The following is a 26,676-nucleotide window of genomic DNA, read 5'->3' on the forward strand; positions in this document are numbered from 1 at the left end:
AACACGAATGACCGATAAAAGGACGAAAGATACTAACATTTATTTACCTTCGATAGGTTCGCTTGGTCGCCTTACGCCATCGCATTCTATTTACACAACGACGTATACCCCGCCCTCCTCTCCCCGTCGACCTGCCGTCCTACTGCGCCGACACCAGGAACTGACGTCGCGAAGCGCACGGTGCGGACACTGGAAACTGACGCTACGAAACACAGATAAGGTGATAAATTATACTGACACTCATTTACGTTCTGGATAGGTGCGCTCGATCGCCTCGCTCGGCCGCCTTGGGTCAGCGCATGTCATCCTTCATCCTACGACGCGACGGCACCGACACCGACACCGACGGCCGGGGGTATGCGGGTAGCAACTGCACTGTAGTTGGTTCTGGGGGAGTTTGTTCTACGTGATCACCGTTGGGTACCGGGGGCACGACGCGGGTGATGACCGCGCGAGGACAGCTATGGGGATCATCGTTTGGGTTTGGGGGAACGACGCGGGTGGTGACCGCGAAGGAGGGCATGCGGGTGGTGACCGCAAAGATCGGCTCTGGGGGGATGCAGTGGCCAAGGCAGTTGGCTGTGGGGGAGTGCACACTTTAATCGTTCTGGGGGATCATCGTTGGGTACTGGGGGCACGCGAATGGTGACCGTGAAAGGGGGCATGCGGGGGGTGACCGGAAAGATCGGCTCTGGGGGGATGCGGTGGCCACTGCTGGGAGTGCACACTTTTGATCGTTCTGGGGGTTCATTGTTTAGTATTGGAGGCGTGCGGCTATGGCAACCGTAAAGGTCGGGTTCAGGGGGCAAGTGGCTGGGTGGGCGTTTCATTACAGAGGGATTGCAGTTGGCCACTGCAAACATCTACTTCAGGGGAATAAAGAGTGTGGGAGCGAAGTGAGGTTCTGGCAGACTACATGGATGACGACACATTGGTTTAGAGGGAATGTACGTACTGTGTCCAGGGAGGTCACCCGGGGCAGGGGTAGAACCTCCCTCCCTCCAAACTCTATTGCAACCACACAAAGATCCGTTCGTTTTGTTATCACCATTGTTTGATTCTGACCATGGGTGCTGTACATAAGGCAATTGCGGGGGCGCGAGTTGTTACCTGCCAGGTGAAGCTGACCAAGGAGGATCGTGAGCGACAATGAACTGTGCACACACCAACAACTGGACGGACCATGTTTTTTTAACCATCAGTTTTGCCGGCTTGATTGAGGTGAAATGTGTGAGCATTGAGATGAAGGGTTCAGTCTGCTTTACGGATTGGGTGGAGTGAAAGCAAGTTGTGGGCAAGTTGGAGGATGAAACGATCTTAATGGAGGCAAGGGAGAATACGTCAGGAAACCTAGCACCTCTGATTGTGCCCTCCACCGACAATGGCTTGGATGATTGTGTCTAACACTACGAAGGTGGGACGCGGAGGGCCCGAAATTACCATCAAGGCGTACGTGAACACACTGAAGTACTTCGCAAAGGTTGCCAACATCAATTAAATATTGCTTGCACTTCGTAGTAACTAGGATAATAACCATATATAGAATCACCTGTAGCCAGCAGGAGTGGTACCCATGAACCACACAACGGCGGACCTATACAGCTTACAGCAGCACGGTGGCGCCTCCGGTCAAACTTCTCCCACAACGATTCGAAATGAACCAAGCATGCACACTGAGCATCAAGCGCAATGTCAACCTGCAATGAAATCGCACAGAGCCATTCCAACAGTAATTTATCGAGACCTCGTGCGCTAACCACGATTCTTTACGAGCCTGGAGGTACGCATCCATCCTCGTCCTGCTGAGCCGTCCTAACTGGATGAACAGATGGGTTCTATCTGCTCCAACGGCATGTCGAACGACTTAGGGCAGCTCACATTTACCTGGGTAGCACTTCACCCGGTTTCATAGATGAACTGTCATGGAGCGTCGGATCAGGATTGATGCAGGAGCTATGGGGCGTAGTTCGTTCCACAGGAGAAACCTTCCCTCAGAGGGTGAGCACCGAACCACTGAAACTGCATAGACTCACAGCAGCCAAAGGTCAGAGTCGAAGTGACTCATGATTGCAGAATCATTGCGACCAGTCGAATCATGGTAACCGGCCCGCTCACGACCTTGACGGTCTGTCTTGATACCAGACCAACCGTTCCCCGCCACGCCGAACACAAGACCACGGATCGTGCAAATTACGACTCTGCGCGTGGACGCGTGGACGCGTGCCTCGACCTTGAAGGAGTACGGATGCCATTTGATGTTTTGCTATGGAACCCAGCTGGTTTCGTCACGGAGACCAGTATTTCAAATGTAGCCGTTGAGATGCACTACGATCAAAGTAGCTCTCCTCGATTCGTTACCCCCCGCGTGACATCCGGACTAATAGCAGGCGTCATGCGTCAAGAACTCCTTAGTGTCGGGTTTTTGGAAGAAGGAGACATCCGGATTGAGGATGCACTGTGCGCTGCACAGGTAAGGTAGCCTTGGATGCTGCTTGCTGTCTGCTGAAGCCGTCTTGTTATCAGGAAGGAAGACGCATTATTGCTTTCAATGCCCTCCGTAAAGTCTTCGAAGTGAAAATCATTACGGCATTGCCCCAGCCATCCTTATTTCGCGAACTCCCCTTCCCCATGGGTGTTGGTGTCATTATTGATTGCTACGATTCCTATACGAACAACCTGTTACCTTGCTTGAATACTGCGAATCTACCCCCTCAAGAATTTGAAAGGTATCTTGAAAGTAGCGTCGCCGTAATTCGACTGCATACGTTTCCCTGGCCTGTGTTTCGTGATCACGTATTACCGCACTTAGAGTGGGTGATCATCTCTCCAGGTCCCGGTCGACCGGATAACACCAGGGTATGCCATAGATTGAACATGCTGTTTGCTTATCTGAATATGCTCAGGACTTCGGTTTCTGTGCGGAACTGCTTCGTACATCAGAAGTCCCTGTATTGGGCGTTTGCCTTGGACATCAGGGAATTGCCTCTGCTCATGGCGGCAGTATAATATCGGTATGTCCGGCCTTGACTCCATGCAGGGTTCTGATAATTTAGACAGAGTGGTGATGTCGTGCATGGACGTACGGTGCTCGTTCATAATAACAATGTGGGGGTGTTTGCCAACGTCCCGTCCGCCCAGATGGTTCGCTATAACAGCCTTTGTGTCGATCCTGAAAGTGTGTTTCGAATTTCGAATTGCTCCTTCCGATGAACCAGCTGAGTCATAATAGATATTCCTGAAGACATTCATGTCACGGCCTGGGCGCGATCTTCTGACGGAGCAACAATTGAAATTATGGGGTTGCAACATCGCCATAAACCTCAGTATGGTGTTCAGTTTCACCTAGAGTCCACATGTTCAGATCATGACACCGCGAGAAGAATCATGCAAAGTTTTGCTCTGGTCGTGGCTCAGCACTCGAAGCACAGGGCCGCTTCTTCCACCAAGCTACCTGATATTTGCAGGACGACCTCGTATATCGATTTCAGCAAGTTGAGAAGCGTTTCTCCTTGTATCGACACCCAAATCAAGCAGCCACTTCGCGTGCTATCGCAACAGCTCGTCGTACAAGCTACTCCGGTTGAAATGTGCAGTTATTTGGTGGAAGCCTGCCAGGAGGATCTGGGCATTAACGTTTTCTGGCTGGACAGTGCGCGATCTTCGCCGAATGACCCCCTATCTCGATACAGCTACCTGGGGACGTCGAATCGCAGCATCCAATACGAACCAGGAACGGCCCTCCTACACAAAGGAATGGAAGACGTGAGCCTGCCCTTAAGGCCAGGGCAGTCTTTCTGGAGTTGGCTAGACACTCTCCAACGTGTTATCCATGAGAATTCGGCAAATGACGCAATCGCCGCTCCCAACTTTCAGTGTGGTCTAGTTGGCTATCTCAGCTACGAAATGGGTAAGGAAAGCCTCGACGGGTACGAATCCAGCACGAGGAACACCGCATATTCTGGGCCCCTCGCTCAGTTCATGCTTATCGACCAAGTTCTGGCCTTCGATCATCACACCGGGGTTTGGCATGCAATGGGTTTAATACGTGGCTCAGCCGACTCGCGAATGGATGCTTTATCTGAACTCCTACCGTGCCAATTTGGCATAACGGAGCTCGAATTTTACAGCTGGATTCGTACACTTGAAATACCTCAACCTTTTCCAAGTTCAACACGCAAGTCTGCTCTTCCATCGCTCTTCGACTTCAATTACACGCATGATTCTTATATGGATTCCATTCGGCGACTGATACAGAAGATTGGGGAAGGGGAAAGTTACGAAATGAATCTGACAGGTCAATTTACTGGGTTGTTGCACGACACACCCTCCCTGAAGGATGTGTTTGCCCTCTATGGGGACATCAGGACAAAAAACCCTGCGTGCTATTCGGCTCTTCTATGCTTCACAAGGACCCGGACACATGTCTTGTCTACTTCACCGGAACTATTTATCGAACTATCCGGCGTCGGGGGTACAGAAGCATTGATGAAACCAATTAAAGGCACCCTTCGGAGGACACCCTGTCGCTGCGCGCCATGTACAGACCCCGACGGTTGTGAAGTCAACCGTGCCCTCCAAGACGCTCAACGCTTAGCTGCATTTGAGGCCGATCCCAAAGAACGTGCGGAAAATCTCATGGTGAGCAGATGTCGCTTCGAGAATACAGCTTACATGGCTCATGTTCTTAGATTGTCGATCTCATTCGAGCGGACCTGCAAAATTTCTGCCACACGTCAAGCGTGACAGTCAAGAAGCTCATGGATGTTGAAGCATCAGAAACGGTATATTCACTAGTCACGTCGGTAGAAGGCAAGTTGGTGCCTGATGTGGGACCAGTGGAAGCCATTTGCCGGACGTTCCCCCCAGGTTCAATGACTGGGGCCCCAAAATTGCGATCGGTTGAGTTGCTGGAAGACCTGGAGGGCCACCAGCCTCGTGGCATCTATTCCGGCTGTCTTGGTTATATAAGCGTCAACAATAGAGCTTCTTTCAACGTTGTCATCCGAACCCTGGTTATCCAAGACTGCAAAGCCAGCGTAGGTGCCGGTGGAGCAATCACCTGGCTATCGGATCCCGACAGTGAGTGGGATGAATTGTTCCTGAAGGCGCGCTCTGTGTTACAGGATAGAGTATAGAAATGTTTGGGGTCATACATGATATATGATTCTTGAGTGCATGCGTTCTCTTGCTTGGCGGCCCTCGAGCCGGGAGCTATGCTGTATGAACTCAAATCAATGTAGCCCATGCATTTGTCCACCCAGATCAGTAGTAAAATATTGCACATTAGTGTACAGGAAGCATAAACTGCGCAACCCTAGAGATAGAATAGAGGACAAAGTCACAACAATTTGACATTCATATTCCCCTCTCCACTCGCCACGCTCTTCAAGACTGTGGAACCACCACGAAGACATGCCTGTAACATCAAGGACGATCGCTCCGTGAAGGACAGCCGTCGGCCGTTGATTTTCTCGGGAGAGGTGGTTGGAGGAGAGATGGGTCTTTCACCCTGAAGCGGACGACAAATTGAAACGGGGAGTATGTCTGCAAATGCCCTGTCTTCGGCAGAGGGGCTCATCACAGAGGGATATTTGTGTGGCCCGAAAGGGATAGACACGTCATGCTCAACAGGAGAGACCAGCATGTCACTCTCATCTGACTCGGTCACCTCTTCCGTCTTTTCGCTTTCCACGTCTAATCTCGTCGGCGCGCCTTTGCCTCGCTTCACTTCCACTTCGTCCACTCGAGCTCCACCAAAGACGAATGGGTGGTACCCCGCCGAGAGCATCAGGTCGATCGAGTGGACCTCAGATGGGGACCAGGCAAGTGCCTCCTTTTCGTCCCGCTCTTTCTTTCTACGTGCACCAGGCGACCATCTGGGCACGTAGTTCTCGTCGCACGCGATGAGCATCTTGTTGTAACATGTTTGACAACAGGGCCTGAGAGGAACGGTAGGCGATATGCACGGGAGACCAGCATTCCGTGGGGATGAAACAGGTGGAAATCCGGTAGGGGTAGTCGTAACAGATTCGGTGACCGGAGAGAGGGGAATGGCAATACACCGTGGAGGGCTGTCTGGAGAGTGTATGCAGCTCTTGAGAGGCGAGTCTCGCTCAGGGGAGTGAACTCTTGCACGCCGAGTGAAGCTGATCGCGGAGGATTGTGAGCGACAATGAGCTGAGCACAGACCAACATTGGACGCACCTCGGTATTTTGACCATCAGCTTCGCGGGCTTGGTTGGGGTAAATGTTGGATCATTGAGATCGGCTTCGTTCGGCCTGCGTGACCAAGATATGGGTAAAGCGACGGTGCGTGCCTCTAAGTGTGCCCTGGTCGGACGACAGGGAGTATCGGGGATGAGGAAGCAGTCAGGATAGAACCTGACGTGCGGCTGTTGTGCCATCAGGACTTGGGTCATTGACTAGAGGATGGTGATGGAGTGAAAGCAAGTTGTGGGCGAGTTGGAGGATGAAACGGTGTTGATGAGAAGGGAGAATATGTCGGGGCTGGTGATGGCTTCTCATTGTACATCTCAACCCTTAATGGCTCGGGTGACGGGGATGGAGAGGCGCACACAGCGAGCAACATGTGTGGGGTACTGCCTCCGTCGCGAGTTCCGCCTTGACCGGTTGTTCACGCGACCTCAACCGTTTTATTCGTCCCGCCATTCCGTTTGGTAGTATAAAGTTGTAATATAATACATACTACTCGTAATCAACTCCTTTAATTAATATTCTTCACTTTCAATCTTTGAAGGCATTCCTGGACAGTTCTGACCTATAAGAAGGGGAGGAAAAGACCTTGGCTGTCTCGCGCCGGGACCGAGCGTCGTTCCGTGCCTGACTAACACCGCCGAGAAGGCGGAATCGACGGGTACCAACACCGGAATAACTTTCGGTATGCACCTTCCAGCACATCATGACTCCCACCTGTCCCCCCGACCATGAGGCACCCGTGCCCATTGGCCCTATAATACCTCCTCACCTCCTCAGTCAACAAGAACAACGTGGGCAGGAGAAGAATGGTAGTTTATATCGATCATCATCATATCCCGCAAACGCATTACGGGCTTCGCAGACCTCACATGGATCGGCAGCTGAGGATGAAGATAGTGCCATCAGCGCAGACGATGCCTATATGCCTGCGCTTCCTCCCGATATGAAGAAGTACAACGAGACGCCAGCTTTTCTTAAGCCATCACCACCGCGCAGAGTAATGGGTCCCTCCTTCCCTACTCGTCCTCCCGTGGATTCTGATGATGAGGACATTGGCCCGATGCCTCCGTCGGAAGTCAGCGTCCTCCTCGAACAGAGCGGTATAGACGAATTTTTGGAGCGGGAACGGCGGCGCGAACAGCAAGCAGCCGAGGCGTCGCAACCCAAGAAACTTGAGCGGGAGGCTTGGATGCTCGCCCCCCCCACTTCATCGGAGCTTCTTGGAAGTCTCGATCCCACGCGATTGAGGACCAAACGCACCCTGGGTGGAGGGGCATCGAGGGGAAATAACAAAGAAGGGATGGAATTGTGGACTGAGACGCCTCAGGAGAAACTAGAGAGGCTGAAGGCTGAGATTAGCGGGAAGCGCAAGAGGGTAGGTGTCCAGAGTGAGATAAATGCTGATGAGAAGGGTGAGAGGGATCGGAAGCGAAGACGAGATGAAGAGATTGAACGGAGAGTGCAAGAACATAACGTACGCTTTTGCGTACGAATCATTACTAATTGGTCCTGAACAAGATGAGCAGAAAGGATCGGACCGAATGGCATCAATGCTAGATATGCATGCGTCCAAGCAGAAGAGTAAGGGCGAAGGAGGACACAATAAGGACGATGTCATTTGGGATCACGAGCGGGACATGTCTATTGGTGGCCGACTGATGGATGAGGGAAAGAGGAAGGACATCATCAAAGATGCGAAGGGGCTCGGGGGGAGATTTGAGAGAGGGAGGACTGGCGGATACCTGTAGATATTTTCCCCGGCCGCTGAAGACGGAGCAAACATACGGCTATGCCCAATGCCATCATTTAACCCTTCTGATGGTAACTTCATGTGTAGTAAATACCTCAGTGGGCCATGTTTTAGGAAAGTCACGCGAGCCTATTTCTCATTATTCAAATGCTAGGATTGCTACAGGTCAGTAAATGCTGACCAATGACATTCTCGCTCGTCAAGAACTTGATGAATAACGAAGGACACGGCGAAAACAGGAAAAGATGAAAGACCAGCCATGCTTTCAAACACGCTAGCGTTTCGTGCGATTGATGTTACAGCGAGTGAAAAAAAACAAAAAAAAAACACCACCACTACTACAACAACAACAGATGCTGAAGAAAAACTGGCATGGTGAGTCAACTAAACACCCTCTACGTACATCACGGGTGGTATACAATGACAGACCCTCGGAGACAATCGCGGCACATATAGGCTATGTGTTTGTAATTAATCACGTATCATCATGACAACTCTTTACGGGACGAAAACAACAAATGGAAAGTGCAAGTGGAAGCGACACCGAGCGCCCACCTCGGATAGGAAGTAGGAAGGCAAACACAGCAAGAAAATGTTCGATCTGCCTTGCCTTCAGAATATGGTAGCCATGTGTCCTTCGTCAAATGCATCTTTCACCGCCCTGGTGGCTGCCTCCAACTCTTTCTGGCTACCCCTTGCCCTGGGACCCAGTCCATTTTTACCAAAGGTAAAGCCAACCCAAACTCCACGGGGACCTGGTTCTTCTTTCTCTTGTACACTCTCAACATTCCGCTGTTTTTCTTTCACCTCTGCATATTTGGCCATGTCGTCCGCGTTCGTGAAGTCATCGTAATAGCCCGTGTCCACGTCGGAATCCAGCGTTGGAACAAAGGGTGCCTGCTTCGATCGCAGATCTGACCATGGAGAGAGGGCAAAGAACGGGTGGGCGGCAAGATCGCGTAGATTTGATAAGCGTGTTTGGGCCGGAGCGATGAGCCTGTGAAAATGAAAGTTAGCAAGGGTGTACAATGAGGGCTTAGTGACTAGTGTACCGGGTGATTGCATCCCAAGCTGTGTCCGTCAGATTGAAGATAAGGTCTTCGGGCTTGTCATAGTGGGGTCGTTGTAAAACCCGTTGCCAGTTCTTCAAGTTTGCCCAAGTTTCATCTGAACTTGCCCCAGAGAACGGCGGGAAGCCAGCAAGGAACTCAAAGAGGATGCAGCCCAGGGACCAATAATCAACGCTGTATGTGTATGCCTTCCCACGGAGTACCTCCGGTGCCATGTAATCCGGCGAGCCAACAATTGAGTCAGCATATCGGGGGTCTTGGATGCGCATGCTCTTATAGATGCTGCGGCGCTCCATTGTGGAGCGGCTGATTATTTCATCATCCCGTGCATCTTCCAGCTTGCGGCGCAGGGAATCGATACGAGTCGGATTCAGCGCGCCAGTGGCAAGTCCGAAGTCTGTGAGCTTCACGTGCCCGGTGCCATCGACGAGGAAGTTCTGAAATAGGCATATCAGTAAGCAGCTCTGTCTAAGGGTAAACTCTAGCATCCCTCCGGCTTCAAGTCTCGATGAATATACCCCAGTCGGTGTAGCTCATTGACTGCTGCGAACATTTCGCAGATGTAGAATCGGGCATGCTCTTCTTTAAGTACACCGGAATTGTTCAGGAGGGTGCGAAAATCACCGCCCGGAACATATTCCATAGCGAGGTATACGTGATCGGCATCCTGGAATGCATAGAGAAGAGCGACCAACCACGGCGTTCGGGTTGCAGTGAGAATATCGCGCTCTACTAGTACATGTCGAACCTGGTTATCAGTATCAGAACTGGCCACCGCCGGCAAAACAACAACGTACTTCATCCATTTTTTGAAGGGTTTTCTTCCTCATCTTCTTAAGTGCACAGATTTCTCCGCTATCCACTTTCCTGGCCAGAAAGACCTCACCATACCCGCCCTGACCGACCTGTGCAACGATACGAAAGTGCTCCACACGTAATCTAGTTCTCCTTCGGCGCAAAAGCGCGCGCTCCCGTGACAGATAGGACTTGAGCTCTGTGATGTACTCGAGCTCGGGGAGTTGTCGTTCAGCTGTGTCAACATCAAACTTCGATCGCCTGGCTCGACGAGCAGCCAAGTAGCCCAAATTTTGGAAGTAGTAATCGAGGAAATCTGCGCATGAGGTTAGTAATCCTAGAATCTGCAACAAGCTGAGACAGTGCGGACACATCTGTGCCAGCGTCGCCTTGCGCTTCACTTCGGCGCTCTCCAGCTTCTCCTTCTGCCAAAAAGGGAGTGCTTGACCAGTGCGACCAGAAAACAATGTCCGTGCGGTTTCCATATGTATGTCAGGCGAGGTAGACAGGTTAACGAAGCCCTTCGCCGTGGACATGTGCACATCCTTCACCATTTGAGCAGCTCCAGATAGCCCTGGTGCACCTGTTTGAGCCGCCATAGCCGCTCGAGAGTTTTCTTTATCTCTAGAAGGCGTTGTCCAGGGAGCAGGTATCTTGGTAGGGGATGGCGGAGTCTGTTTGAGCACCCCAGACTCAATCTTGCGTGACGGAGAAGGCGGATTGGACGATGTCGGGTTGGACATGAGAGCTTGAGTGCGTTGGGACCAGGTAGGGGTAGTCATTGCAAGGGGGTAAACACTGAGAGGAAGAAAGGGCCGAAGATTGAGAAATATGTGAAAAAGTGAAGAACAAGGTGGTTGTTAGGGTCCGTGGCCTTGGAGTTGCCAAAAAAACGCGTGTTGCCATAGATCACGTGTTGTGGCGTGACCCGTCTGTCCATGTCCCGTTGTTCTCCCCCACACCTCCTCACCACGGGCAACCATCCATTCGCCATGACTGCCGTTACAGCTACACATCCGGCAGTAGCTGGTTTCAATCTTTCCATTATATTGGCCTCCCCCCAGCCTTCAATACCTTTGCATCCCAAACCATTGCTACACTCGCTGGCGGCATTTCAAGCAGCAGTAGATGCGTATGTTCACAAAGGCAAACAAGAGATAGGAAGAAGGAAGGAGGCACAAGGACTGCGCCTAAATGAGGATGCGGACAGAAAGAGGGAAATGGAGGAGGCAATTGAGCGCGAAAAGCGACGGGAGATCGAGTTGATAGAAGGTGCGTATCCATCATACCTGAATCCGGTGACCTTACCTAACAAGGACGAAGTGCTGGAGAAGGAAAGGCTAGAAGCAAAGGAGATGGAATCCTCCCTACAACTGCTCAAGAAGCAGCTTGCATCTCTGACAGAACAGGCATCAGCTTTAGATGGTGAAGCCAATGATTTGCGAATGCGCATTAATCGATTGCGAAAAGGTGCACACTATCCACTCAACTTCAACTATACTACCTGCTGACTCACGCGTGTGACAGACAAAAGCCGTGACATTTCTTTACTGCAAGATCGAGCTCAGTCCATGTCACCCCAGCTAGCACTTTATGAAGGGGCTCTCGGATTCTCAGTGACTGGTGTGAAAGGTTCTCGGGCTACTGAAAGGCATAGTCGCGGGAACTGATGCGTTGCATTACAGATGATATCCTGTTGTTCAAGTTTATGCACCTTGAAGAATCGGCACCGACCCGATTGTTTTCGTTTGTTCTTGATCTCTCGCAGCAAGATTATATCGGTGAGTGCATAAATCAAACTATTTAGCTTGTTGACGATTTACACCTGCCCAGTAACAATGTCGGAGCCTCCTCTTGGAGCCATGCCCCGTCTTGTGGATGAACTGAACAACACCCGCCAATTTTGGACCTTTATCAAAGGCGTCCGGGCCGCATTTCTGACCGAGCTCGAGGAGACTTGGATATGAACAGGAATTGTCCTCATTTGGTTCCTGGAAATGGTTATGGACAGGCTTGGTACATTCATACGATTGCGCCAGCGAGAGTATCAGGAGGTGATTGTAGGGGTGGTGTATTCAGTGTACAGTATAATATATATTGCAGTCTATCGATGTGCTGAAAGATCCAGTACCTACCTGGCCGCGATGCTGATATGATTTTATCGAGTTGGCTATTGTTAATCTAGAGAGAAACTTTGTCATGCCGCCCCTAGCCGTAAAGTAGCTTGATCAGTAAGGATGTAGTAGTTGATGTATGGGGTGGAAGTAGGAGCGGGATCATTTATGGAGCGTTGTATTGATCCCTTGTGTGCGCCCGTCCACTGTTTCGCTGTACAATCCCATATCCCCCCCTCTCCCTCATCAAACTCTCCCCTTCCTTCCTCCCCCTCTCACCCCACACAATCTCCCTTCCTAGAGCGTATATAATTTTATCGCTCCATTCCTCCATCATTCATTAGCTCCTCTCATTCTCCCTTCCTTCCTGCTCAACCCCTCAAGCACTGCTCTCATCCATCCCGTTCCATCGGACCAGTCTTTGCGACCAACCAGAGAAGCACAAACTCGCGTCGACCTTCCTGTCTCCACACCTCGCCACCCATTGCCCTGCTTTCTATGGCCGTTCAGCTTGCTAATCCTAACGATTTCTCTTCTCTCTCAATCATGGACGCCAATACAAGCTCGCCAGCACACACTGCCCAACAGCTTGGACAACAACAACTCCCTTACATGAGCATCCCGTTCACCCATCAACAGCAGCAGATGGCTCCTCAGCCGTCTCAGTCTCCGCATCAGCAATGGCCGTCCTTACAGCACCCTATGCCCGGTGCCCCCACGCAGTTCTTTCCGCACATGCATGGATATGCGCCCTTCCCAATTCCCCACCCTCACCCCCAGTTTTCATCACAGCAGCAGCAACAGCAACTTTGGGCGTATCAACACATGTTGTATGGACAACCAGTTCCTCCCATCTCTGACTTTGCAAGAGTGGACCGTCCTCGCACAATGTCCAATCCACAACAGGCCCCAGGTGTTCAAGCGACCAGTCCTGCAATGGATGCGCAGCAGACTTTCTGGTCACAAAATACTTCGCACTATAATGCGAAGCCATTCTTGCCATCTCACCCAGGATCACAACGTCAGCCTATTGATCCTATTCATGGAATTGCTCGCTCACATGAGGATCCCCTTTCTTTTTACACCCCTCAATTACCTCGCCGACCACATCCCTCAGAACCCTACCAAGGCTATCATCCCTATAGACGGCCAGCACGCTCTGAAACGGCGCCACCGACTCTATCCACCCCGGAATGGTCTCAGGATGCATTACCACTTCATCAACCGCCATACGCTCGACCGGATGCCGCAGGCTCTGCGACCTCTCTAGGTTCAAGTAGTGGGGCCTCATCGCGTGCCCCTGCGGAGAGGCATCGCAATGCCAGCCTTCAGGGCAATAACAACACATCTTACCAATCCCCACCCCATTCTAGGCAGTCATCGTCCTCGCAAGTGCCTCGTGTGGAGAGCGGGGCGAATCACGGTCGCACCTCTAGTCAAGCGTCCAATCCTCGACCGTCGCAGCAGCAACACCGGCGTGATTCTTCCGCAAGCGATCGTCCCGCTAGCCCTTCAGTTTCCGGATCAGCTCCATCGCCTGCCGCTCCCACATCGCGATCCCCCACTGCCAGCGTACCTTCAGGGAGGCCGACTAAACCATCACCATTATCGAAAGACCCAACATATCCAGATGCGAACAGCAAGCGGATCTCAAAGACGGAGGAAGACTTACCGTCAGCCACGACGACTCTGGCCCGCCCAGCCGTGGTGCATGCGACGACAGCTTCTGCCGTCGCTGCGGCAGGTGCTGCAGAGCCTACCGAGAAGATGGTCAAATTCGGTGGATTGAAAGGGCGGTTGCGTCGCGCTCTCAGTTTCTCGGCTATACAAACATTAGATGATGAAGATCCTAGTCTGAAAGTTGCTGCTAACAGGCGAAAGGCTGCCGCTGCCGCTGCGGCCCGGGAGAAAATCAAGGAGACCCAGCCGACCCAAGAACCCTCAGGACCTGCTCGATCTCCAGGAGCCCCTTCGTCACCGCCACTTGCTCCGGTGGATAATGATGATATTGAGCCATCAGTGCGGAAGCTCACCAAGAAGCCTAAACGCTCTCTTTTCAGGAAAGGGTTCAATGCTTCGACTGATAATATCTCACTTTCTTCCACTGCTTCTTCTGCTTCCCTCATGATCCGAAAGCTCGGCGGCTCGGTGGGTAATTTAGCCCGCAAGGCGAGTTTGGCGAACATTGCTGGTTTTCTGAAGGACAAGCACAAGGATGGTGAGCCTAAAGGAAAAGGGGGTGCCGCGAGTGCCAGTGTCAGCATGGCCACGGCAGAGGTGGATCGTGGACCTCAAACACCTGAAGAAGCGGGTCTCAGCCCTGCGGCTCGTCTCGCCCGACAGCATACCTTGCGGAGCAATGCGGAAGCAGCCGCCAAAGTACAGGTGGTAGCAGCAGCCCGTCCAGAGGCATCTGGACCCGATGAGCATGGGGCCGCTGCTGTTCCCGCCACCTGGGACCGGAACACCACCAAACGCACACCTCCCGGTACCCCCAGGTCAGGTGGACGCTTACCCGTCCTTGAGGATGATACATGGGATGACAATGAAAGGGAGGAACACGTGGACGCAGGGTTGGATGAACAGGCGGATGAGAATGAGAGTGATCCGGAAGACGATGAACAGCTCACTATTCGCATGAGCGGAGTCAGCGTATCTGACGAAGTGGAGCCATGGGCAGTCGGTGTCAGGAGGTCCATCGAGAGATTGAGACTGCCAGCGAAGGGAATCCTCAAGAGTGAGTGAGACAATCCCTTCGTTGTCCCCGCTGACAATTGCGCAGATGCCCAACATTACGACCAAAATTCTTATGATGGCCCCTCCCTGATACGGATCCGAGCAAATTCATATGGCTCTGCATCACAATCTAATCAAGAGCCTGGTCCTCTTGCCCGTTTACCAAGTGCTGATCCTGACCATATTGATGGCTTACAACGCGAGCATTCCGCTCACGGCACTGGATCTCTGGACATTTTCGAAGGATCTGCGCCCACCCCGCAACTTGCCGTTGACAAGCCAGCCTTCCAGTATAACCACCCTAACTTCAATTCCTCAGCACCCACCTTATCAACTTTTGGGATGCCTCCCATGACGCAGCGTGCTGCTACCGCACCTCTACAACTGAGGAGACTCGCATTTGCTACCAATCTGTCGGTGTACAGTACCTTTTCCTCATCAGTGTATGATCGCCGATCAGAGCCAGCCACGTGCAATCGACTCACTCCTCAGCTGGCACAGAAGATTAAAGAGGAGCTTAACACTTACAAAATGGAAGAGATGGAAGTGCATCATGCCAGTCGAATACAGTACGTGGCCAGCCTCAGAATTCGCGCTGGCCTAATACCCTCCGTAGTACTCATTTTTTCGTCTAACCTCACCCTGAACAGGAGATGTTCTGCATCCACACTGCATATCGTTCGCATATCCGCAACTGTCACAATATCGTGCTTGTCGCATCCTCACGGACTGCTCACCTAACAGATGTTCACCCACACGCTTTGCTTTGTCGGAGCAAGTGTCCCACTCCTCCCGTCCTCAAGCGCCCGGCACGCCACCGCCCACAGCATTATATCTATCCCCTTTGTACCATTACCATCCTCTCATACGTCACGAACGAGCATGACAATGAGATGAATCCTTTTTTTTTCTTCTCAAAAGCCGATCACCGAAGACCGGGGCGGGGCACACACCGTGTCTGTCTGGCAATTGACCTCTATTGTTCACGTTCCGGTTGTAGTCGTGGCGTGTTTCTTTTCGGTTGGGTTTGCCTCATTCATTCATTTTTCTCTCTTGCATGGACTGTTGCGTTGCATTTTCTCCTTTTCTACCGAGGAGCTATCGCGCTTTGTATGCCCAATGCATCCTGCATCGCAGAGCGATGTTTGTTCATATCCGTGGTGTAAATATTACTTATTCCCCAATCACCTGAACATTGACACCAGATAATCAGGGTCCCGACGTGCCCCAATAGCCTGCGTGTTCATGGATGCTCAGCTCAATACCCTGCTTGGCTAAGCTTTACAAGTGTATAAGGGCTTCAGATCTCTTGGTGTGAGCGTTCCTGTGGGTTATTGACAAATAAATGTCATCTTCAGATGCTGGCATCCAGGTGACGGTCACCCCGGCACAATCCGCTTTCTTTGCCGGAGAGACCTTCACCGTCTCCGTCACGTTTACCAATGCCCACCGAGCGGCCCCACCACGATCTCAACCCCGCTCGGCTTCCGCCGCACAGACCCACAGGCGTGGAGTGCAATCCGTCAGCTCCGTGCCCCTTGCAAGACCCCCAACGTCGCCTGGCAGCCCACAGACGGCGAACGCATTGACAGCCGGTTTCCTCGCACTAGAAGATACACCCCAAAGAAAACGACGGGGACTGGTTGGTCACGAAGGGCTGCAGAATCCTCGCGTTTTTGCAGTGGCCACGGAAAGTTCTGCGAGAAGAAGAAGATTCACCCCAAAATCCCTCTCAGTCTCTATTACCGCCAACGAACTTGTGGAGCGATTGGTTGGAAGGACCGGAAATTCAACGCCTTCATCTCCAGAGTGTGAAGCGGGCGGTGCAGCTTCTTTGCGTGGGTCTAATGGTGAGCGCCGCCAAAACCTGCTCGTAATTCAGAGTCGCTCATCCATATGTAGCGCCGTTCGCAAGCCACAACCTGTCGTCGCGGGCGAGAAATGCCGCATTGCCAATTCATCCCGCTCACCCCCACGCCCGTAAGCAATCAGTACAGGATTTTCAAGCACAGGAGGTTTCAACTCCTTTCTCCTTGTCTCTTGATCCGATCGCTGAACACTCGGCGGCCACCCCCCCAACACCATTTGCGCCGTCCCCTCTTCCTCCTACCATTCCTGTGCTGGACAACAACGTACATCAGCAGCGCGACGCATTCACAGCCCGTCAAATTCGACCCAATGCTCGCCTGGGCCAATCTAAGAGAAGCGGACTCGCCAACGCAACCACAGACCTTGGTCTTGGAAAACCTAGTAGCATCGATATTTCAGGCGGCCATCAGCCTCGCTCTGCCTTCTCAAGTACATTTTCACCTCCCGGAACGGAAGTTCTATTATGGGCATATGTCCAGCTGATTGGGAGGATAGAACTGGACGAGGGTGTCGTCCCCTTTCACATTGTGGACAAGCTGAAAGATGGCTTATCAGCTAATTCGGCGGTCGGTCGTGGAAGTATGGATATTGGAAGCTCGCATTCACCCTCAACAAGCTTTCTTACGTCAGTACTGTTACAGAAAACACCCCGATCCCCCTTCATGCGCCACCAACGGGCGTCGCCTTCCCTATTTTCTTCGCTGCCTTCATTTGGACTATCTTCGTTATTTAGTCCATCACGGTCATCGCCCTTCAGTTCCCCTAGTGTCAACCGGGATGAAGAAGATGCTTTGCCCACCCTGGACCTTCAACCTAGTGTGCTAGCTGTCGACCTCGTTCTATCACCCGGAGAGAGTCGAACCTGTAGGCCAACACTTCACTTGTCTAGTAGGGGCCATTATCGACTCTTTCATACAGACACATATACGCTTGCATTGCCACCGTCGTTGCCACCTACATTTCGCGGGAAAGCTGTGCGATTTAACTATGAGTTGCTCGTAGGAACCTGTCACACTGCCAGCATGACTGCGGGTATATCACTGCCTTCCCCTGGAATCTTCGAGGAGCACAGAAAGAAGAAGGTGATGAAGATCCCCGTTCGCGTGTACAACTTCGTATCAGGTCGGCTTCAACCTACAGCATGACGAGATTCATACTCTGACAGGGCAATAGTAGAGAATCCCCAACTGTGTTATGACCTTATGTGGTCTTCGCACGCAGACAAATCGATACGGCAAGGCAGAGTAGATGAACATGTTCCAAATATGAAGAAGACCAGAGACAGTGCGCCCTCTAATGTTTTGGTTAGCATCAACTGAAGGGTTACACAGTGCGGCATTCTTCAGAATGTAAGACCCCTGCGTCAGTCGTCGCAAAACAGCTCGTAGACGAGATGACGAGAAGCGACCGCCTTCATTTTGCACCAGAGGAAGAAGAACTTTGGAGCTGCAGGGAAGCTGTTGAGATTCTGACCAGAAACTCTCGGAAAGGTGCGCATTCAAGGATGCGATAAATTGGGCATCTTTCTGATCCGCCCCAGTCTCTTATGATATTGGGAAGGACGGCGAGCAGGTTGCTGTTTTAACGTTGGTCAAGTCGTCGTATCGGGTGGGAGAAACAATTTCCGGTGTAGTCGAATTCAACAACTCATCACGCGCACGTGTTCTCAAGGTGTGTTGGTTGCTCAAGATCTCAATTGGTTCTTTTACCGAGCGTTCTAGTTCTCGGCTTTTCTGGAAGCACACGAGCAACTTCCAACAGCCTTTGTCAACGCTAGGCATCTTGATTTGCGTCGCGTGCACGCCGAATACCATTCCACTCTCACAACAAATACTGCACAACTACCGTTCTCCCTAGATGTGCCTTCCGATGCCTCGCCAGCTTTCAGGTTCGCTGCCGTAGACTTCAGCGAGGGCGAGGGCGGGCTGCGATGGCGAGTCAGAGTCTGTTTTCTCGTGGTAATTGCAGCCGGTCTGTCCCGACATCTAGTGCCCGAAGGCTACGAGGACGACTGGGGGACGGCATGGAGAGCATCTTCAACTCTCACACCTCTGGCTAGTAGAGGCATGCCGTCACCATCTTCCATGACCTCCACACCTCTTCCCGGTAGCTGGAACTCATCTGCTGGAAGCCCGTCAAGTGGAGGGGAGGCACGTAATGGAGGGTCTGTCGATTGGCAAGAAGTCAAGGCAGAAACTGTCGAGTGTGACATACCCCTTGCAATTTGGCCAGGCAATACCTTATTCCGACCCGTCGAAACTATTTTTGCAGCGTGATAAATGTCGCTTTCCACACGGTGATTTCCAGTCTGCTAGGAATACAACTGGACGGCGGAAATACATACCCCTCGTCGGAATGGGACAGTCAGGGGAACAAACCCTCAATACGTACACGACTGTGCACATTAACGAGAACGGTGGATCACGGTCCATCATTCCTGCGATTCGGAGACCTCAAAGCATGTTCTGATGGTCGATGCGAACAAAATATTGCCAGTGTACAGAAATTTTGGAGCTTATGTTTACCGGAGTTCTTATGTTGGCTGGTTTATACCACTCATTCCACTCACTGTATATTTTATCCTACAATATATAGCTTCTTCATACTCAATGAACAGGAAATGGAATAACACGGAAAGGTAATATGCTGAAAGGTATTTGATTAAACAAGGAAGCTTTTCCGTGTATTGTTTTGCATGGAGTAACCGTCTCACAGAAATGCAGTCCTTCAACGGATACTTACAGAAATACACGCATACTTAAGCAACACATCGTATATCTCTATATGCACATGATGAGGGCGCTCGAAATTTGTAGTGGGGTAAGAAAATGATAGAGACCCAGATGACGTGTGCACGGAAAGCAAATATGAGTATGGTGTCATTAGGGTCCGATAGGTATAGAGCACACAGTGACTTTTCAGTGAAGTTGCATAGCACGCGCCGCAGAGAGCAAGCCAGGTCTTATTCAATCTTGTACTACCCTCTGAAAAATCAGCTCCACCAGCGAAGCTACCGTGCTTGATACCTAGTATGTCATATGAACGTTCTAATCAGACCGCGAGACAAGTCCAGAGTGGGGTTGACCGTCTTGCAAACTAGAAGTACAGTGTCACGAAATCGGTCAAGAGCTATATTCCCCGACATTTTCCCCCAGGCAAGCCATCCAGATTCGGGTCTTATACAGTCTCCGACATAGTCAGAACCACGATAGTAATAGAAACGGCTATTCTTACCTGAAAAGCTCGCGAACAAGCTCACGAAAATCTATTCGTTTGTCAGCGGTGAAGTAAAATGTCAACTTGCGACGGTCCCTAAACGAAAATAAGATGCTCGATTGACCAGAGTACCGTAGACTTTCAGCATTCTTACCATTGGAATTCGGCATCAACAACCTGCATGGGCAAACGCTTCTGTCTCACTTTATTTTGGCACAGCTGCAAGGCCTTTGTCTCATCATGCATCTTAGACACGAGAAGCCTTCGTGAGACTGTATAAGTGGTCTCCTCGCTGTGGACATAGACAACGCACTGGGTTTCCTGAGGTTGGGCCTTCGAGTATATCCGTTTTGGCATGATCTCTTTGACTGGTTTTGGTGCACCAGGAACAGTGGGACTGAGAGGAGGACCAGAGGACGAGTTGCTGAGAGGACCAGAGAGTGCGGCAAATAGATACGCGTCCTGGGTACCTGCCGGGGCAGTCTGAGTCGATTGCGCAGGGTCCGCCGCCTGTTTCAAGAAAAACTCGACGTCTGCCAGTGTGATAGTGTCATTCACAACTTTGCCCAGGTCTTTGCCGCGGTCAGCTTCCACAATGACCAGATCTCCAGTGCGAACATTGAGGGATGGATCTGGGCAATAGAATATGTCTGTTCGACCAGCTTTGAATTCGACAATATACAGGTGATCTGATTCAGGCACTGAATAAAGTGGCACGCCTTTGCCAAGGTCGGAAAGCGTTGGTGATGTGGCATCAGTTTGGTTTCGATGCGAATGCATCGATCCCTGACCATAGTGAGCCTGGTGTCCTGGCCTGGAGAAGGTGAACGTGCTTGGTGAGAGTGGAGGACGTATGTTCGTCGGCATAGCACCAGTTTGTAGTCTAGGTAAGCCGGAAGTCGACGCAGCCGGTCCAGGCTGATACATGGCGGACACGGGCGATAGGGAGTAGTCCATCGAAGACGAGGGGATGAACACATCGGACGAAGATTCGTGTTGATTTGTAGGAAATGATCGAACGGGCATGCCCGCTTGTGAACGGGGCATTGTGTGACCAATCGTGTCCTCTCGCACAAGATATGCTAGATTTGGATCCCGAGTTTGGAACGAAGTTTGAGAGAACCCATTCGGGCCGAAGGCATCTTTTGTAGACGAGCTAAAAGATGCTGTTCTTCCAATGTATCCACGAGTGGGTGACCTTGACTGAGGCTGGGCAATCGATGTCGAAAAGCTGCCACGCGCAGCTTCGCCCGAATATGTGAGATTGGGGGATTGCCCATACGCGCCGACTGGAGGATATGTAGGTAAAGACGACGGTTGGGATGATGCGGTGCCTCGTGAAACAACCGTAGGCGGTTTGTGAACGTTCAAGGAGCTGAGTCCGCTGATTAGATCCTCATCGGAAATTCGTAGTGCACCAGTACCGAAGGTGCCGAGCGCAAATCCGTTATTCTCCCTCTCGTGGAACGCGTCTTCCATCGCGGTCCTATCTGATTCTCCTGGAATCACAAAGCCAGATATCGCCCTTCGTGGCTGCACGATACTGACACTATGCCGTCGGCTTGTCGTTCCACTTCCTCCGCCGTTATCTTCTCGCCAGTTCCCAGCACCACCTAAAGTGATCCAAGGTTCCCTCATAGGGGCAGGTTCGTCATTGAAGATCTGACTGACATCACGAACGAAGGGGCTCATGTTTGACAAGTCAATATCCTGGGACACGTGGGATCGGCGGATAGGTGACAAGGAAGGACGGCGCAAGCCGGATTGGCCATTGAAGTCAAAAGCACCTACCACACCTCTCAATATGGGGACATTTTTAAGTGGAACAACGTACCGAGGGTATCGAAATCGCGTTCGCCCCAATTCCTCGCCAACCCAGTTGAGCCGGGCAAAGGTAACGCCAATGCGTGTCCACGCAGGGCATCATTCGCCATCGACTGGGAACGACTATGGCTAAATGTGCCACTCGGTGTCGAGTTGTGATCAGGTGTGTGCCCGCCCCCGACTCCGGCTTCCTCTTCTTCTTCATCTTCGAATGTCGAAGGAAAGCTCATTCGCCCCCGTGTGTCGTGATGAGGATGGGCCTCGGATACTGAAAAAGAAGCGCTACGGATTGGGATAGCTCGCGGAACCCACGTGGGCTCATGGACTCCAGCTCGAAGAGGAGAGCCCCAGACACCATTGCTGCTGATGCTTCCACCAATGTTGGGAGGAGCTGTTTCAAACGGCGTTTGGACGGGTGATGCAGATATCGGTATATCGTTTCGAGCGGGCTGGCTTGTGGCCCGAGGAGCGGATGACCGGCGCGTAGACGGATCCAAAGCAAACCGGGGCTTGCGTTCAATATCTTCAGAGCTCTGCATCATCCGGAACGGAGAATAACTCTGACGACGGAGTATCAAGCAAGTCTATCAGCTTGATGGTAAACCTGGCAGTAAAAGCTTGGTCTACACGGTCACGTCTGTTTGTATATATGGCAACTCCACAATGCAATGCAATGCCAGAGAGTGGTGGTATTGGAGGGGAGTGGCGTCGTGCAGAGATAATGAGCTAGTCTGTTGGAAGGTCTCGTGTCTTCTCCTTTTGTTGCCGTTGAAAGTGACAGATACGACAGGATGAGGTCGAAGCAATGGCAGGAGATGGTTTATCCAAGCAAACAAGACAAGATAGTAGCAGGTATGGCGAATGGAGGTGCAAGAGAAAGGGAGAGAAGGCTCAGATGGCGAGGGCAGGAAAGGAGAGGAGAGAATGACAAGCAGGAGACATCAAGCAGGTTAAGAGCGAGTCGATCGGTGTCAGAGGAGGGATGGGGAATATGGGAGACTGAATAATGTTGCCAAAGGGGGAATGTGCGCGCGTGTGCTGGTCGCGTGATGTGGGGAAAGGGACCTTCACACCAGGTCAGTCGCAGCATTGCCACATGACCTCAACTGCCTTCTTTTGCATCCGGCACGTTGACAATGAAAAGGACCAGGGTCTTAGCACCCAAATGATAGCAGCACAAGCTCATTGTGCACCATTTAATTATGTCAGACATCATTAATGCATTTGCATAACAGTCAGTGCTACTTCACAGTATGATAAAGAGGCCACAGAAGAATGACAAAGGCAATCTGCACTTGAAGCTATACTCTGAAATATCTAGTAATGAACAACTTTAGTGGACTAATGGTTCCTTAGTATAGGCATCACTGATGGTCCATGGCTCAGAAGTACTGTTAACTGCTTCCCTTGCTGCCTCTCTGGTTGGGGGAATTGGAATGCTAGAAAGAGATACAAGAGGGTGTAAGGGTCCCCCTTACTCATCTATTCTGTTTGCTTCCATTGCTAGGCTCTACTTATTTGCCACCCTAGTCTACCTTTTTCTGTGTCCTTTCCTCTCTCCTCACCATCATCTGAATCTAGACATTTTCTCTAATACAGAACAGTCTTAACAGTACTTCTAAGTGATACTTCATCAGACTGGACCATCAGTGAGGGCCTATACCAAGGCCCTTTCAGAGGAAAGAGATGAGTAGGGCAGACCCTTACAGCTGCTTCCAAAAGTAATGTGTTGAGAGAACTGAGAGTCTTGACAACCTATGGTTTTGGTTGTCCATAAGTGGAGTCCCAGAGGCTGATTTCAGTCTGATCAATTCACTCTGCACTGCTAAGCATTACACGGACATGCTCATAGATTTATTCATGCCCATACTGTCTGTCAGACTTGGAAACAAGGGATAATCTCACAAGAGGTTCAAACTTTTGAGGTCATTCTTCAATACATCCCATTCAACAGGTGGATATTTCTTCCTGACCATCCAGTATAACAGTTATTACAGTTCACCAGATAGGCGTTGAATCTTGCCTGGCTCAGTCTCAGGCACAAGCTCAGCTTCAGGTTACTATGTATTTTTGTAGTTCCTATCAAAGCCCCCAAAGCCCCTGCAATTAGAATTATGATCGGCATGATGTGTGTCCCTACCCAATGGGTTTGCCTTTTTACATCCATGTGTTCATCTATCTGAATCTGCTCAACTTAATATGATGACCTGGCTGATTTTTTGACTGCAACATTGAAGTCTATCTGTTTCAATTGTACATCCCCTTTTCCCTTGTAAGTACATTCTAGCTAAATTGCAGAAGCCTGAGAGGATCACAAGCAAGAAATATATACTATGATGTACTATAGTACCAAAAAGTTGTGATTGCATGTCAAACATGTGTTTATATTAAGAAGTGGCACCATGAATGGTGACAGTTGATGCAACCTTGCACAGTGCAGTCTGCATAGTTGATTGGCTACATGGAGACAGCTGCACATCCATTATAGTGGGCAAGACAGCAAGCAGAGTGGAGTGCAGAGAATTGGAAGTGGGAATGAGTCAGCACTTATGGGATCTGAAGGGTGGGAGAGAGGTTTTCAAGCAGAATTACAAGGCTTCGGCATTCTAGAATTCTTTGCTGTACTTGGATCAATGGAGTCAGTCCACTCCATTGCTTTGAGGGGAAGGTTAATTGGGAGAAGGTCAGGGCTGTGGTCAAACCAAGCAGACTATGGGCTGCATCTATCTGTTTAACTGAATGCTGAATTGTGATCATTTGTGTATTCCCATAGTAGCCTCAAAGTTTGAGTATCCAACTTTGATCTGTTTCACATCCTCCGGGAAGTCCAGTATCTTCTAAGCTTTCACAATAGATAATTAGTTTCCTCTTCTGAGGCAACTTTCAAAGATGGTTTCCACCACAATTCCTGAGCTTCTACTCAGAGAATTGTTGAAGGGGTGTGGAAAGGATAAATTATGAACACAAGAGTTTGAGGTAGTATGCCTGGCGGCATTCAAGCTTTTCAAGGGCTCATGAAATGTGATATGCTAGAATGGTGATGTATCCTCATTAGGATGTGTCACCTACACAGCATGTTTTGCAGCAACAGTGCCTCTGTGAGGGTCTGTATTGCTAAAAGAAATCTGCATGATGGAGATGACTGCCCCATGCCAAGAAGTACATGAACCCTGGGTGCATCTGTGTGGGGTTCAGATTTTAAGATTGCATTGCAAAAGCCTGGCAGCTGTGTGTCTGCAAGGTGCATGCAGATCCTAGGGGCTGTCATCCAATGCTTGGGATTAGTGTGTCACAAACTTGTAAACCTGGTGCCCTCACAGAATAAATGCAAGATGCATCAACCTTGATTTGGAGGCTGTTGCAATGGCTTTTAATGTTCATTTGCATGGTAATCTAAAGTCTGTGGTTGCCTCATGTGATTCCTGGTGACTGCCCAGACACCTGGGTTGGATAGCCATTTGCATGTGGCTTGCTCCCAGGTATACCTTACAAAGTTAAAAGTGTGAGGCAATTCTTATATCTGGTTTCTCTTGAGACATGAAAAACTCTGTTCTTCATTGAAAGAGCTTCTAACCCTCAAGTTCTCCCATTCTCCTGAGCTTGAAGCACCATGCTGGTGATTCATGTACCCTTTCTTGCCATTAACTCCACTTTACTTGCACCTTATCCAGACTTGCTCCATTATGAAAAGGCCTTGGTATAGGCCCTCACTGATGGTCCAGTCTGATGAACAATCACTCAGAAGGACTGTTAAGACCATCTGTGTTAGAGAAAAGGTTTAGATACAGTTTCGAGTGATGATGAAATTGAGGAGAGAGGAAAGGACAAGGTAGACTAGGCTGGCAAACAAGTAGGGCCTAGCAACAGAAGCGAACAGAATAGACAAGTATGGGGGACCATTAGACAAAGAAAGCTTTTGATGGTGCACCAAACAGGTCAGAGTTTAGCCTGACTCTCCTTGTCCCACCAGCATGTGTCTGTAACATGCTTTCAGGCATATGTTCATCTGGCAGGCTGAAAAAAGCTGCTCAACCTCCCACTTAGTGTGCACAGCTGATGGTCAAAAAATACTGTCATAGATGCACTTGGAGAAATAAATACTGGGGGCACACAGGTGGTGACCACGAAAACAGCAATTGGGGGCTTGCATTTGGTAGGGGTCTTCATCTGGTAGTGGGGGCGTGCAGATGGTGACTGTAAAGATGGCTATTGGGGGATCATCGTTTGGTTCTGGAGCACACAGGTAGTGACTGTAGGTCCAGTTCAGGGGGTAAGTGGCTGGGTGGGCAGTTCGTTGCCACTTGCCCTGAACCGGACCTTTACAGTTGCCAAAGCTGCATGCCCGCAGTACCCCAAGTGAGCCCCGTCTTCAAGTCACCACCTGCGTGCCCCCAGAACCAAACTCGAGCACCCAGTAGCTGTCTTTGCAGTCGCCACCCGCATGCCCCCAAACCCAAACGATGATCCCCATAGCCGTCTTTGCAGTCACCACCCGCATGCCCCCAAACCCAAACGATGATCCCCATAGCCGTCTTTGCAGTCACCACCCGCGTGCCCCCAAACCCAAAGATGATCCCCATAGCCGTCTTTGCGGTCACCACCCGCATGCCCTCCTTCGCGGTCACCACCCGCGTCGTTCCCCCAAACCCAAACGATGATCCCCATAGCTGTCCTCGCGCGGTCATCACCCGCGTCGTGCCCCCGGTACCCAACGGTGATCACGTAGAACAAACTCCCCCAGAACCAACTACAGTGCAGTTGCTACCCGCATACCCCCGGCCGTCGGTGTCGGTGTCGGTGCCGTCGCGTCGTAGGATGAAGGATGACATGCGCTGACCCAAGGCGGCCGAGCGAGGCGATCGAGCGCACCTATCCAGAACGTAAATGAGTGTCAGTATAATTTATCACCTTATCTGTGTTTCGTAGCGTCAGTTTCCAGTGTCCGCACCGTGCGCTTCGCGACGTCAGTTCCTGGTGTCGGCGCAGTAGGACGGCAGGTCGACGGGGAGAGGAGGGCGGGGTATACGTCGTTGTGTAAATAGAATGCGATGGCGTAAGGCGACCAAGCGAACCTATCGAAGGTAAA

General features: G+C 50.9%; 9 protein-coding genes across 9 annotated transcripts in view; 6 read left to right on the forward strand and 3 right to left on the reverse strand.

Annotated features, from left to right (window-relative positions):
- Window positions 1-649, forward strand: part of DACRYDRAFT_101579 (SPRY-domain-containing protein) — a gene marked incomplete at both ends in the record, with an annotated part of 4,564 nt that extends 3,915 nt beyond the window's left edge. The window contains 3 exons of the mRNA XM_040767567.1: window positions 57-180; window positions 260-291; window positions 382-649. Of these exons, the coding sequence (XP_040625870.1) occupies window positions 57-180; window positions 260-291; window positions 382-649 (424 nt within the window). The remainder of the gene's footprint in view (window positions 1-56; window positions 181-259; window positions 292-381) is intronic.
- Window positions 650-1,659: 1,010 nt separating this feature from the next.
- DACRYDRAFT_24078 (ADC synthase) lies at window positions 1,660-5,255 on the forward strand. The gene is made up of 8 exons (XM_040773534.1): window positions 1,660-1,780; window positions 1,829-1,998; window positions 2,045-2,470; window positions 2,524-2,856; window positions 2,904-3,011; window positions 3,058-3,175; window positions 3,230-4,638; window positions 4,689-5,255. The coding sequence occupies exons 1-8, from the start codon at window positions 1,690-1,692 to the stop codon at window positions 5,133-5,135; spliced, it is 3,102 nt and encodes a 1,033-aa protein (XP_040625871.1). The 5' UTR covers window positions 1,660-1,689; the 3' UTR covers window positions 5,136-5,255.
- Window positions 5,256-5,275: 20 nt separating this feature from the next.
- DACRYDRAFT_24079 (uncharacterized protein) lies at window positions 5,276-5,973 on the reverse strand. The gene has a single exon (XM_040773535.1). The coding sequence runs from the start codon at window positions 5,909-5,911 to the stop codon at window positions 5,339-5,341; it is 573 nt and encodes a 190-aa protein (XP_040625872.1). The 5' UTR covers window positions 5,912-5,973; the 3' UTR covers window positions 5,276-5,338.
- A 923-nt stretch (window positions 5,974-6,896) lies between these two features.
- On the forward strand, window positions 6,897-7,990 carry DACRYDRAFT_101581 (uncharacterized protein). The gene is made up of 2 exons (XM_040767568.1): window positions 6,897-7,690; window positions 7,743-7,990. Exons 1-2 carry the CDS (start codon window positions 6,920-6,922, stop codon window positions 7,962-7,964), a joined length of 993 nt encoding a protein of 330 aa, XP_040625873.1. The 5' UTR covers window positions 6,897-6,919; the 3' UTR covers window positions 7,965-7,990.
- A 431-nt stretch (window positions 7,991-8,421) lies between these two features.
- Window positions 8,422-10,514, reverse strand: DACRYDRAFT_101582 (AGC/NDR protein kinase). Its single transcript, XM_040767569.1, has 5 exons — window positions 10,202-10,514; window positions 9,834-10,147; window positions 9,527-9,784; window positions 9,019-9,473; window positions 8,422-8,963 (listed from the first exon to the last, which is right to left on the reverse strand). Exons 1-5 carry the CDS (start codon window positions 10,428-10,430, stop codon window positions 8,579-8,581), a joined length of 1,641 nt encoding a protein of 546 aa, XP_040625874.1. The 5' UTR covers window positions 10,431-10,514; the 3' UTR covers window positions 8,422-8,578.
- A 309-nt stretch (window positions 10,515-10,823) lies between these two features.
- DACRYDRAFT_101583 (uncharacterized protein) lies at window positions 10,824-11,798 on the forward strand (the record flags this gene model as incomplete). Its single annotated transcript, XM_040767570.1, has 5 exons — window positions 10,824-11,103; window positions 11,155-11,301; window positions 11,359-11,463; window positions 11,517-11,612; window positions 11,665-11,798. The coding sequence occupies 5 exons, from the start codon at window positions 10,824-10,826 to the stop codon at window positions 11,796-11,798; spliced, it is 762 nt and encodes a 253-aa protein (XP_040625875.1).
- A 783-nt stretch (window positions 11,799-12,581) lies between these two features.
- Window positions 12,582-15,861, forward strand: DACRYDRAFT_24082 (uncharacterized protein). Its single transcript, XM_040773536.1, has 3 exons — window positions 12,582-14,682; window positions 14,728-15,250; window positions 15,298-15,861. The coding sequence occupies exons 1-3, from the start codon at window positions 12,648-12,650 to the stop codon at window positions 15,314-15,316; spliced, it is 2,577 nt and encodes an 858-aa protein (XP_040625876.1). The 5' UTR covers window positions 12,582-12,647; the 3' UTR covers window positions 15,317-15,861.
- Window positions 15,862-16,026: 165 nt separating this feature from the next.
- Window positions 16,027-19,092, forward strand: DACRYDRAFT_118280 (Rgp1-domain-containing protein; the record flags this gene model as incomplete). The annotated part of the gene is made up of 7 exons (XM_040770555.1): window positions 16,027-16,531; window positions 16,584-17,414; window positions 17,469-17,672; window positions 17,724-17,834; window positions 17,882-18,040; window positions 18,091-18,221; window positions 18,272-19,092. 7 exons carry the CDS (start codon window positions 16,027-16,029, stop codon window positions 18,824-18,826), a joined length of 2,496 nt encoding a protein of 831 aa, XP_040625877.1. The 3' UTR covers window positions 18,827-19,092.
- Window positions 19,093-19,512: 420 nt separating this feature from the next.
- Window positions 19,513-22,344, reverse strand: DACRYDRAFT_24085 (PSP1-domain-containing protein). The gene is made up of 5 exons (XM_040773537.1): window positions 21,601-22,344; window positions 20,080-21,553; window positions 19,921-20,028; window positions 19,785-19,862; window positions 19,513-19,736 (listed from the first exon to the last, which is right to left on the reverse strand). Exons 1-5 carry the CDS (start codon window positions 22,130-22,132, stop codon window positions 19,673-19,675), a joined length of 2,256 nt encoding a protein of 751 aa, XP_040625878.1. The 5' UTR covers window positions 22,133-22,344; the 3' UTR covers window positions 19,513-19,672.
- Between the last annotated feature and the right edge of the window lie 4,332 nt (window positions 22,345-26,676).

This window comes from Dacryopinax primogenitus (assembly GCF_000292625.1).
Source record: "Dacryopinax primogenitus strain DJM-731 SS1 chromosome Unknown DACRYscaffold_17, whole genome shotgun sequence".
Classification (NCBI taxonomy): Eukaryota; Fungi; Basidiomycota; class Dacrymycetes; order Dacrymycetales; family Dacrymycetaceae; genus Dacryopinax; species Dacryopinax primogenitus.